General features: G+C 40.8%; 1 protein-coding gene across 2 annotated transcripts in view; it reads left to right on the forward strand.

Annotated features, from left to right (window-relative positions):
- The window catches only part of CDH5 (cadherin 5), a 28,843-nt gene that overhangs the window by 14,172 nt on the left and 1,716 nt on the right, over positions 1-12,955 (forward strand). For both annotated transcript variants that reach the window (XM_009569943.2, XM_054078954.1), the window contains exons 2-11: positions 2,522-2,720; positions 4,993-5,281; positions 5,371-5,487; positions 6,234-6,398; positions 6,805-6,992; positions 8,720-8,973; positions 9,565-9,707; positions 10,473-10,597; positions 11,662-11,770; positions 12,058-12,303. In XM_009569943.2, coding sequence (XP_009568238.2) covers positions 2,532-2,720; positions 4,993-5,281; positions 5,371-5,487; positions 6,234-6,398; positions 6,805-6,992; positions 8,720-8,973; positions 9,565-9,707; positions 10,473-10,597; positions 11,662-11,770; positions 12,058-12,303 — 1,825 coding nt within the window. In that variant the 5' untranslated portion in view covers positions 2,522-2,531. The remainder of the gene's footprint in view (positions 1-2,521; positions 2,721-4,992; positions 5,282-5,370; positions 5,488-6,233; positions 6,399-6,804; positions 6,993-8,719; positions 8,974-9,564; positions 9,708-10,472; positions 10,598-11,661; positions 11,771-12,057; positions 12,304-12,955) is intronic.

The following is a 12,955-nucleotide window of genomic DNA, read 5'->3' on the forward strand; positions in this document are numbered from 1 at the left end:
CATTAATGGCCCAACTTTCAAACAGGGCCTGAACCGAGAGACACATACAGGCCACTTGCTGCCAAGGAGAGCTTGCGTTTGCTGCATGGATCCTCAGGAATAATCAGGGTATTGCCACAGCTCCTCTACAGATCCCAGCACACTCTGAATTTCAGCCTTCAGTTTCCAAGCAGCAGTGTCCTGCATGAGGATGCTAAATGTCCCAGAGCTGCAGGTAGTAGGAATCACTCTCAACAACTGCTGAAGGATCCCAAGGAGCCTGGCAGAGAGCATAGCTCTGAACTGAGAGCCAATAAACACAGAAACAAATGCTAGGAAAGTATCACTGGGAAGACACAAAACTCCTCTTTACAAAGTAGATTTATACTGAGACCAGTGTGCTTTACTGGAGATTCGACTACTTAAGTTAGAAATGCTTTCTGCAAGTATATTTGTAAATCGCTTCCAGTGAAATGAACGACAACTGCAGTGGACAATGCTGTCCCCAGGTTCCCCTACGAACCTCCTCACTACAGCAGAGCAGGTGACTTCCACTGTACCAGGAGCAATGAGAGAAAATTACTTTTCAAACACCACAGTCTATTTGTCTGGGTTTTCCCCAAAACTATGGCCCATCCTAGTTGACATTAACCAACTGGTTTCCTTTGGTTATCAAGTTCTGTAATTTTCTGAATAAAAAACAGACTTACGCAATCAAGACACAATCATAGACTGGTTTCAGTCAGAAGGGACCTCAAAGCCCATCCAGTTCCACCCCTGCCCTGGGCAGGGACACCTCCCACTGGATCAGGGGCTCCAAGCCCCATCCAACCTGGCCTGGAACCCCTCCAGGGATGGGGCAGCCACCACTGCTCTGGGCAACCTGGGCCAGGGCCTCACCACTCTCACAGCAAAACATTTGTTCCTAAGATCTCATCTCAATCCCACCTCGTCCTCTCCCTGCGCTCCCTGCTCCAGAGCCCCTCCCCAGCTTTCCTGGAGCCCCTTTCAGCACTGGAAGCTGCTCTAAGGTCTCCCCACAGCCTTCTCTCCTCTGGGCTGAACAACCCCAACTCTCTCAGCCTGTCCTTGAACCCTATCAATGCCTTCCAGGTTCCCATCGCAAAGTGTCCACGTACACAAATAAAATCAAGCAGAACAACCAAATCTCACTCAGATTTCTAAAAATATGCAGAGCCAAAGTAAGTACATGGAATACAAAAACTAGCAAAATAAAAATGTTTTATAAGAATCCGGAAAACCGCAAAAAACACAGCTTAGCCATTAAATTGCAGCTTCAAAGACACCTTATCTGGTCATTTCCTACACAACCACAAAGGAGAAGGAATGTTCCTCAGCTTATGTGCAACACTGTACAAGAGAGAAAAATACAGGGAAGGAGAATTTCATGGTAAATAAGATCTTTTTCCTGACGATGCTGCTGCTCCACAGGATAACACTGATTGCCTGGTTACCAAAGAGTAATTTTGGAAACGTCTCAGCACCTTCCTGCTGAAAATATTAATTGTCTCTCACATCCAGGAACCTGTGCAATGTCAACTTCTCGATCACAATTAACGGTTTTATTTTTGATGTGCAGGCTGACAGCTCCTAAAAGCTAATGGAAAGTAATTTATGTGTAATTTAAAGTGTGATTATTTGAGTGTTAAACTTCCCTGACAGTCCTTTATACTGGGAAAGGAAAATTTAGCAAGAAAATTAGTCAGCTTTGCTACATTAAAGTAACTTCTCAATCTGATATGAAAGTCAAGCCTAAAGTTTGCCAATATTAACATATGATGCAAAAATCTGGTTTCACCTGAGAAAAATTTCACATTACCATTACATAGGCGGTAAAACCTGAGAATAGAAGATAAAAGGAACTTTACATATGTCTTCAAATGTTTCGGAAGACAAGGAACTCAATCAATAAATGAGCTCTCTGAGCAAAATAATTTGCTACATTGCCCTTGGTATTGATTGAAAAGTTCACACGAATCTTTTTTCCATTCAAAAAAACCAGATTTTATTCTAAATCAATATATTCCATATGAAGATATTGACTACAATATATTTGGTGTCACTGCATTTGGGTTTGTTAAGCTGAACAGTTCATTTCAAGCTGAGTTTAACATAACCTGCTCTGGCTCAGCGCTGGTGTTGCTTCCCTTGGGGCTCCCCAGGAGTGACACTCTGCCGTCAGTCTAAACCAGCACGAGTGATCTTCACCCCAAATATCCTCTGCAGATTAACTAGGGTGGCTCAAATGGATGCTGGCTTTTATATTAGCTTTCAAAACTCGCATGTTTTTATTTCATTTAAATAGTTTTGTTGGGTTTACAGCTGTGATATCACCTTGTTAAAACTCATTCATGGCAGAAAGTAGCCTGATATTTCAAATTTTCATTCTAAGGCAGGTGAAAAGAAATACAGAAACTAATCAAAATTCCCTATGTAAGGAAAGTCCATTCCACTCCTATGAAGGCTTTCTCTCATTAATCTGATTCTATTTACAGTTTTCATACTTTACATTACTTTCTAGGCTCCAGAAGATGAACCGCCTTATTCTAATTTTCTTGGTGCTCTTGGCTCCAGCATTTGCTGACAAAGAAAGGCAGAAAACAAACCAAAACTTTTCTTCCAACAATGCCAATCACAAACGACTGAAAAGAGACTGGATATGGAACCAAATGCACATCAAAGAGGAGATTGATACCCCATTACCACACCATGTTGGCAAGGTAAACAGCAGTCTGTTAGCAATGAATAATTAGAAACGCAGACAGCAAATGAGTATCTTGAAAAGTATTGCTTGTTTGCAGCTGAGGCAGAACAGGAGAAAAAAAAAGGAAGCAGAAAATGGGACTTAATACCCACACAGTAATGTGTTAAAATCTGACAAATCTGGAGGGAGAATAAATCAACAATAATGTAAAAGATATTCTAATTCTTTTGAAGAATACAAATAAATTTTAAAGACGAGCAAGCACGGTGCTTCCGCAGTGAAGAAACAATTGGATTGCATGCAGGTGCACAGTTAGGAAGGAAGTCTGCTGGGTGATCGACATCAATATTTTTCTGGCAGCTCAAGGTTCTTTTAAAAACCTAGGAGATGAGCTAATAAAAACATATGCATTAATGCCCATAGAGCTTGGACACAAAAGCAAAATGCTATGCTTAGGAATACTGTTACACAATCAAAAAATGTGTTTCACAAAGTTTAAAAAATAGTTTTTACAAATAATAACAAGCGCTGAGCTGCTTGCAAGCTCCCTTTCTTCAGGGCAGCATGCACAGAACAATATGATTAACTGTATATCACCCAGACAAAGTTCTTCCAATCTAGTCTGTCACACTGAACTACTTTGATACTTCTCAGATAAATGCAGCTGTAGGTTTCCTTCCCACGTACAACAACCGGCATCTGTCAAGGCTGTCTCGGCAAAGTGAACCAGACCTTTCTGGATCAGTGCCACTCGCCGGAGGAGAGCATGAGAAAGAGAGAAAAGAGACCGAGGGGTACCCAGTTAACACAGGGTATCTCTGCTTCATTTCGGACCAATTCAGCAGCAGATTGAGGAGATCACCTCTATTCCTGGAGCTGTCCTTAACAAGAGTAACTCACTTTGTGCTGCGCTCGGTGGTCTTTCAGCAGTGGAACGCTGCTGGTGGCTTTTGCAGTGGCCGCGTTCAGTGCCTTGCAGGATTAAACACTTGATAAACCCCTGAAAAAGGCAGAGTAGGGATGTGCCAGAACTGAGTGACAGTTGCAGGAATGTGCTGACACAGCTTGATTTTATCTTTTATTTATCCTTTGTACGTTCATCCTCAGTTTTAAAAAAGGTGGTCTTGGAAGTCTATACTTTTTACACTGAATAGGTAAATAAAAATAGAGAAGGCACAGTCTATACTGTCTTTTGGACCAGGGTGAAGTTATTTCTCATGTTACGTCCCCAGAGCTGTGAATTGTTTGCCAGCAGCCCTATCAGCCAGAAGCAGCATTAACTATGTAAAACGAGGGAAGAAAACTTTAATGACATATTTCAAAACAGCGAACAAGAAATGAAAGAACGTTCAACAGTAAATGACGACTAGAGGATCAATCAAATCCTGAATCCAAACCAGCTGCAATTTCTGATAACATCAGTAACAAAAGACTACAAGTTCTTGGTCAAACCCAGTGATTATTGATAATAGCTTGCTAAAATAAGAATGCTGATACAGTGCACAGAAAATTGTGGTTTAAACCTTCTGTCAGTGGCCTAAGATAGGTAAAGGTATAGAAAAGGAAGAATCATCAAGTTATTTCCAGGTTAAATAATGTGAAAAAAACATCTGGGATTGGATTAAATTACATTTTAAAACTGATTATTGTTAATTGTTTTATTCCGTCCCTTTTTCATTACACGTGATCTTAAATTTTAAAATCTACAAGATATAAACTTAACCTCAGTGTCACAGCATGGGCCTGTGACTATGAAGCAATTGCATAACACAAGCAAGCAGAGAGCTGTTGCAGGAATTCTGCTAAATGCTAAGTAGCAGAGACTAATGCTGAATAATGCCAGTAGCTGCGAATTCTTGATTCTGTAATTCTGGGAAATCTAAGCAAAATCTCTGCTAACTTCAGGAGTTTCCTTACAAACAAAAGCAGCTCACGTCAATGTGGTAGCGTGTGTTATTTCAGACATAATGAGGTTGGTGATTTGTGTATGTTAACTGCAGGAACAATTTCAGGAAATATGAGATATGGTCTAAAAAAAAATAAGCTTCTTGATATACAATCAAGCCTCAGTCTGGAGGCAAATTTCATCCTATAATCCTGCATGGCCGGAGCTGCTGTGGTGCTGTGTGCCCAGTAACGCTCCAGCTGACCGCAGTGGTCTCGAAGGCCATTCTGGTTTCAAACCCAACCTAAAGAAGTTGTGATTTTGTGTATCTTCCGGTAGAAACTGTGTTGCATTTGGATGCCAAAGCCCACTTTTATCTCTTTGAATTATACTTTCCTTCTAGATCACATCCAGCGTAAGGAACAACAACGCCAAGTATATCATTGAAGGTGAATATGCCAACACCATTTTCAAAGTGGAAGAGACCAGTGGTGATGTATATGCATTTGAGAGGTTAGACAGAGAAAAGAAGGCCGAGTACGAGCTGACTGCTCTCATTATCGACAGAAGAAACAACCAGTCACTGGAACCCCCATCTAAATTCATTATCAAGGTCTATGATATCAATGACAACGCCCCTGTCTTTGTACAAAAGGTATTCAATGGATCTGTTCCAGAAATGTCACCAGTAGGTATGTTCTTCCATCACTCATTTCCCATCACATCTCTCATTAAAAAGCACATTTGATACTAAATATTCGGTTTTTAAATCCTTTTCCAGGAACTCCAGTCACCAAAGTGACGGCTGTAGATGCTGATGACCCAACAGTTACAGGTCACGCCACAGTTACCTACCAAGTCATCAAAGGAGATGAATACTTCACAATTGATGATTCGGGTAGGTCAGATACAAATATGTCCTTGTGCTTTGTCCTTATCTTACACCTTGAAGAAAATGCAGTTTTAAACCTTTTTCATTCTGGGCAAGGGAGATAATATTTCAAAAATATAATTTTAACCATAATTTAGAAAGATTTTTCATTCACACTCACACAACGCTGCTGTCTGCACCTGGAAATGAACTAATAAAGTCAGGATATCAGGTGCCATGAACTAAATGAGAAAATAAAAGATCATTTTCTCCCACTGATGAAGAGACTATCTAGGAGCTAATATAAGTTCATGCTTTCAGTTTAGCACAGATATCATTCCTTTGACCAAACAGGAAAAGGGAAATTCTGGAGCAGCATTCAATACCTCAACCCTTTGCATTCCTGAACTTTCTTGTTTCGATTCCACTCAGTTTTAAAAATACTGTCAGCATCTTTTGCAACCACACTGGTCCTCTGGAGCAAATAGTGCATAAAGAGGTACTCAGACAAATCCTCCAGATGCTTTAGTGACCAAGTTTAGACTTTGTTAGGCTGTTTCTAAACTGCAAAGATCAGTTTAAAGGAAAGTACTATACAAAATCTCCCAAATATGCCATCACGTAGAAAGATTTTTAACATTTCTAGCCTTAGAAAAACACTGCTGTAAAAATGCTACTTGAATGCGAATGTGTGGCATAAGGCAAAAACTTATATTGAGAGATGTTAGGAGATGTAGCAAAATCTAATCACATTTAATGTTACTTTTTCAAAGGTGTGATTTCTACAGCAAGGGCTGATCTAGACAGAGAGACTCAATCGACTTACGAAGTTATTGTTAAAGCAAAAGATGCCCCAGGGTTTTCTGGGGATTCGAGCACAGCTACTGTCACCATCACTTTAACTGACATCAACGACAACTTCCCAGTATTCAAACACCGTAAGTATAACACCACGTGTCATTTGGAAACCAAGGGTTGACACGATTATAACAAATTTATGTCTAAGTTCATCATGATTCATTTTTTCTTAAAAGTGGATGAAAGAACCTTACACATTCAGCAGGTCATCTGTATCTCAGCCCTAGCTGCATTTGCTGGGCGACACACACTTAGCAGAGAAGATAAAACTCGGTATTATTTTCTACACTTTGTACCACAGCTTGAAAATTTTGAGAATGAATTATAATATTACAAAAAATGCATCAAGGTGCTGCCTGTAGAGATAAAAAATGCTAATATGAAATATTTTTCTGTACATCTATAAATTAAGAATAATTTTTAACTGAGTTCTAACTTGCCTATATGCACTCTTTATGTTTTTTGTTTGTTTGTTTGTTTTAACAGAATCATTTCACTTTAAAGTTCCTGAAAACATTTCCGTAGGAGGAGAAGTTGGCAGAGTCAAAGTAGAAGATATTGATGAACCACAGCACAGGAATACAAAATACAGTTTTGTCAGAGGAGATTACAGGGACACCTTTGAAATTGTAGCAAATCCATACACAAATGAAGGAATCATTCGGCCAAAGAAGGTATTTTTCCAGTAACAAAGATGATTATATTGTTTTTCCATGTGTAACAAGTGCTTGGTTCAGTTTGGGACTGGCAGCTGGAAAAAATGGGAATGCAAAGAAGTCAGTGTGAAAAACATTCATATCAAAGGCCAGTGCCGGGAAAACCCAGAATCACTGCAGGGTGCAGTGGGGACTATGTCAGATAGTCAGGTTACACACTTTGGGCTCTTCTCAAACTTCAGACACTTGGATGCTCCAAGTGTCAGTGATTTTAAGAGCTGAACCAACCGAGTCAAGGGATCTTTCCCTTCTGCAGTCCAAGTGAAACTGAAGTAGAAAATGTGAACAAGCCCACCTGATCATGCTTCTAAAAGCGTTTTCTATAGTTGGGCACTTGCTCCAGTCTGAGCCACAGCTCCCTTACTTTCCTCCAGGTGTCCTCAGAGCTTCCCCACTAATTCCTTATAAGTCTTTAGGAGGGTCCAGACTTTCCAAAGCCTTCACTATCGTTTGCTCTTTGTTTTAATTCTCAATCCTACCTGATTTGCACCAAGGGACACTCCTGCACTAAGCAGGGCATTTGCCCAGCCAAGAGTTCATGGATTTCACTGACTCACAGGAAAAAAAAAACCAAACAAAACAAAAAAAAAAAAAAGAAAAGAAAAAAAAGAAAAAGGGAGAACTACAAATTACATCCTGTAATCCTCAGATTCATAGTAACACGTATTTCACTTCCAAATGCTTCTCTGTAACTATTAAGACTAGAAATGCCATTTAGAAGAAGAGAAAACTTTAAGGGAAAAAACCACCAAGCATTCCAAGACAGGCAGGAAAGTCTCCAGCTGTGGTCACACTGGGTGTGAGCGGCTTTCCCCTTTCAAATGCAGCACTTCTGGTCTCCCCAGGAACGCATTGCGGGCAGCTTCTGCCCAGAGGAGGAGCAGCAAGGGACCCCAGGCACACACACACACTGGGCCATTTGGAATCAGCTCGTCTTTTAACATGCAGTGGGCAAAGACAACTCCCCCCCACTGCTTTGCAAAAGGCTTTTGACCATGCACATGCCGGAATTTTAAATATGCAGCCATGTGAGATAAGCAACTGCGAGATAAGCATTTGCCATGCCGACTCAAAGAGAAAAACAATAGTCCTCACCATTAACTCCGGTGTATTTCAAAATGCTTTTATAATCTTAGACCATAGTGCAAAGGGACACACACTTTGAAATGATCAAAAGCTTGGGCATTTCTTACTGCCCTGGCTCCTGACCTTCCCTCCATTGTGGGATTCCTTTTATAATCTCAATCAATGGGGAAAAAACAAGGAAATGGATGTTGTTTCTCAGTAAATGCCCCGGCTGTCAGTCAGCGCAGCTATGACACCTGCCTTGAGTGACTCCAGAACAGAAAGGCCTGCCGAGAAGGGGGGAGTCTGGTCTCCAATCATTGAGAAAAAGGAGCTACACATGTTTTGGAGCTATAGAATTATAGAACTGTTTAAACTGAGAAATACTTACTGAACTTCAAATAGTGGATGAACCTGTTCAAAGCCAGAACTTCCTTCAGCCACTCAATTTATGAAGGAGATGCTCGTTTTGGGAATGCCCTCCCAAGAGTCCAGCTGAGATGCAATTTAGTAATATTTCCAAACACGAATTAGCACAGGGCTTAAATTTGCATAGATAGCTAATGCAGAGTTTACTCAGACATCTCCAAAAGAAAAATATCTCTTTGCCTTTTTTCTAGCCCCTGGACTTTGAAAAAGTAGCAGAATACAGGTTTGACATTGAAGCAACAGATCCCACAGTCAATCTTCGCTATTTTAAATCCGGGGGCTCCAAGAGCATTTCAGCAGTGACCATTGAAGTCACCGACATTGATGAGCCTCCTGTCTTCACTAAACTGCCATATGAATTTAAAGTGAGGGAAAATGACCCAGAAATAAGAACTCTTGGTTCAGTTTGGGCACACGACCCTGACGCAGCTAAACGGAAAATCAGGTAACACGACACCAGCCTTAGTAATTCTTTTTTACAGTGGAGAATCCCTTAACGAAAGAGTTAAGACTTTCGCCCTATTTTCAGGATCTGCATGCCAAAAACAAAAAATCCAATTTTATTTTTCCAGCCCTGCAGCCATGGATATCTCTGGCAACCAACAAATACGAACATAAGCTACATGTGTAATTATGACATAAACTTACTGATAAAATATTTGCACATTCACGGGAAAATGCATAATCCTGGATATCTGCATGGTTATAATTTATTGTTAATTTTTTTATTGTAATAACTCTTATGCATGTGCTTATAATTTATTGTTAATATTTTATTGTAGTAACTCTTATGCATGTGCTTTAAAAAGAAAATAGACTTCTGAAACAGCAAAAGACAACATCCAGCAACTTTTCTGACAGATACATTTCAGTCTTACAGCTTGCTTAATTTTAGAGGAATATTCTGAGACCGCCCAGTCCAGATATTAATGTAGTTTGTCAAACAAGAACCCTCTGACCTTCCACTACGAAGAACTGAGGCGAAACACAGTATTATCACCCTTGCACTGACATCTCTCTTTTAAACAAAAAACAGATTTAGTCGACGAAGAGCTAGTCCTAACGGAGACTATATTAGGGTATCCGATACTGGAATTATTCAGCTTCCCAAGCCCCTGGACAGAGAATTCAGTTCTTCATACAACATCACTGTCGCAGCTCAGGAAATCCTTGAGGATGGTAAGTGCTATCCACTTCCCTATTTCAAAGACATCAACGTACAGCAAGAATGTAGCTTATCAGAAAGGAAAGCCACAACGTGACCGCCTGTTCCCACTAAGCTGCCAATGACAGGGATGCTTGCAGGGTTTGGACAATCATCTTCCAAATCAACTGCAAACCCATAAATAGGTCAAATACAGCTTCAAGATTTGGCCCCAAGCTATTAGGAAACGGCATCCATTTGTTACAAAGGAAAAAAAGGGCATGAGGAGAGGAAGCAGCTTGGGAAACGTGAATAAGCCTGTGGTTAGAGCAGAAACATCCAAGACAGCTTCATCCGCTTACAGAGTTACATGCTCCGCACAGGCTTGCCCACGGAGCTCTGCTCGGGTCCGAGACGCAGGGCTGCCCAGGGGCCAGTCCCAACATGGGCCTGGGGGAGGCCAGGTTTGGCTGGAGGGTGGAAGGTATTCAATAATACAGACACAGGCCATTCTGTGCCTGCTGCCTCAGAGCCAGAGGACAATGCTGGACACCATAGACACCCAGCGCGAAGAATCAGGAAGCCATAAGCAACTGTCATTTTCCTCCTTGTAGATCCTTGATGGTTTAGCCCAACAGGAGAATTTTTAGGAAAATATGTGAGTCTGTCAAAGGAAATAATTAAATGAATGATGGAGCTAGAAACTCTCCAAATTCATCACAGAGGAGGCACAGAGGTGGACGCAGACAGCGGAAAGGGGAAGTAGACAGCACTGCAATTCAGTTTTGTTGTCATTTCAGGACGTCTGTCTGACAGAGAATCACATGCCCAAGTTCACGTAATAGTGACTGATGAAAATGATAATGCTCCGGAACTTGTTTATCCTGAAGAACCTAGAGTGTGTGAAAATGCAGCACCAGGAAAGGTAAGACAGGAGGGACAGTTCTTTCCTGAAACTGGAATTATCTACTTGCAAGTTCAAGCAAAAGATATCCTTTATTAAAAGTTGGTCTCAGTTTTCATACTCAATCACCTAATCATTTCAGTGATCCCTAAAACATCCGTGGTCAGAAATGCCTTCTCAGGACTTTATGCTGTTGGAACATTGACTTTTATCTGCTTTTGCTCAAGGTCAGCTCAGTTCCTCTCCCTCCAGGCCTTTAAGCGTGTGTGTGTGTGTGTTAGTGCTGAACCATGAAGTACAGTCCTGCCTTGCGGAGCAAAAAATAGCAATTCTATTTTATCACACAGATGTTCATACGTGAGATTGAGAATGAAACCATTCAAAATCCCAAGAGAAGCATCGTCATATATAACATTACTGTAGTATTAATCAGAGTGCAAATATCTGCATGCATGAATAGCATCGCTGTTTGTGGTGTTAGACATTCGGCCTCAGACACAAGTATTCGGCCCATACTTAAGTTTGTTTAATTAAGAGACTTTGTCACAGACCAGACTCTTCGATGGAATCTGTTAGAACACACAAGGTATTATTTCACCTTTAATTTAATTTTTGAAATACCTTTGGGACACAAATATAAATATTTTTTATGTCTTCTACACCTACCTCAGGTTGAGGTTTTCACTAACAAGCACGTCACTTGGGAGCGGCTGTCTCCCTGACATTCAGTGAATGAGAGCCATAGTTCTAAGGAAGCCGAACACTCGAGAACTCGACAGCAATCTCAGGTGTTTAACTGAGCCAGATGTCTTTGAGCATAAACCTTTTTTATGCTTTAATTACACAAGATTTCCTCTTTTGTTTCCCACCTGTGAAAGAAGGGGCAAGACTGCTCTTTTTGAAGAGCTACAAGGAAATTACTTGCCTTGAAAGAACCTGAAGAGGAGCATCACAAGATACCCTCATCCTGCCCCTCACTGAAGTGTTGTACAGGGTAGACAGCCCAGGATTAACTTAAATTCTGTAAGCCCCTTAGCACTGGAGACAATGCATACTGAACATTATGACCTCTTCCCTCTCTATAGGTGATCATCAGGATTTCAGCTACTGACAAGGATGAAATATCACCTAGAGGTTTCTTCAGGTTCTCCCTGGCCACAGAAGACAGCAACTTCTCCTTAGTGGAGAACTATGGTAGCGTATTCCTGCAATGCATTTTCTCAGCTAACCAACAGCACACGGTAGGACAACAGGGGAGAAGAGCTGGAGGAATGAGCTATGATTGGTCTAGCTGAGCTAAATAACTTATTAGTTTTAAAGTCTTAGGTTACTGAAAAAAAACCTGTTTGTTACTACTCAAGTTTCACTCAGTTCCCTAAAGGCTGGCTCTGTCTAAAGGCAAGATGCACCAACTGACTGATAATCTATAAGGAAAATCTGGTAGAGATCATCACTTAATTAGATGTCCTTACTTCTTCCAGATAACACAGCTAATATCACTGTCAAATATGGACAGTTCAATCGTGAACTTGCCAAAATCCACTACCTGCCTGTCATCATCTCAGACAATGGCGATCCTGAGCTCAGCAGCACAAACACTCTTGTCATCAGTGTCTGCAAGTGCAATGAAAAAGGCAACTTCACTTTCTGTGAGGAAAGAGCTAAGCAAGTTGGAGTTAGCATACAAGCACTGGTGGCAATTTTTATCTGTATCTTCACAATCATCGGTAAGTATTTGACTTTTGCCATGCTCTCTGGCTTAAAATGTGGGGATTTCTTTGTTTTGCTTTTTCTTAACTGACATCTACAAAAGCTTTGTGGTTATTTAATGGTCACAAAGGCAGAAATACTGAAACTATGTGACTCATCTCGCTTGCTCTTTCTCCTTGGCCTGTTAGCATAACTTCAGCTACAAAGCTGTTTGCACTCTTGCAAAGGCTGTTGCATCTATGCATAATACACTTGATTTACTGCTACTAGGTTCACATGCAGCTATAAAACAGGAAATTTGTGCTGGGGCAATAACACTAGGATTCCTGTTTCCAAAGGCTGAACTAGTCTGGAAACCCCTTAAACAGTAAAGTGAACATACATACATGAATAAATCTGTAACAAGTCAGCAGATCAGTACCTATTTGCTGCATTTGGAATCCATCAGAAGGGGCAACATTCTTCTCGCTTGAGAAGAGGCCTTCTTGGCAATTACCACATAAGAAGCATTTGATGCATGGCATTAAAAGATTTACCAGTTCAAAGCAGTAGTTGGTCCAATGAACTTGTGACCTGCTGCATTTTTATTTGTGATTCCAGCTCAAGAGTCAGTTGTACAATTCCTGTACAGACCAAACTGATGTGAGAACATACAAACCCTACAGTTAA

The sequence above is a fragment of the Cuculus canorus genome, chromosome 13, assembly GCF_017976375.1.
Source record: "Cuculus canorus isolate bCucCan1 chromosome 13, bCucCan1.pri, whole genome shotgun sequence".
NCBI classification, from domain to species: Eukaryota; Metazoa; Chordata; class Aves; order Cuculiformes; family Cuculidae; genus Cuculus; species Cuculus canorus.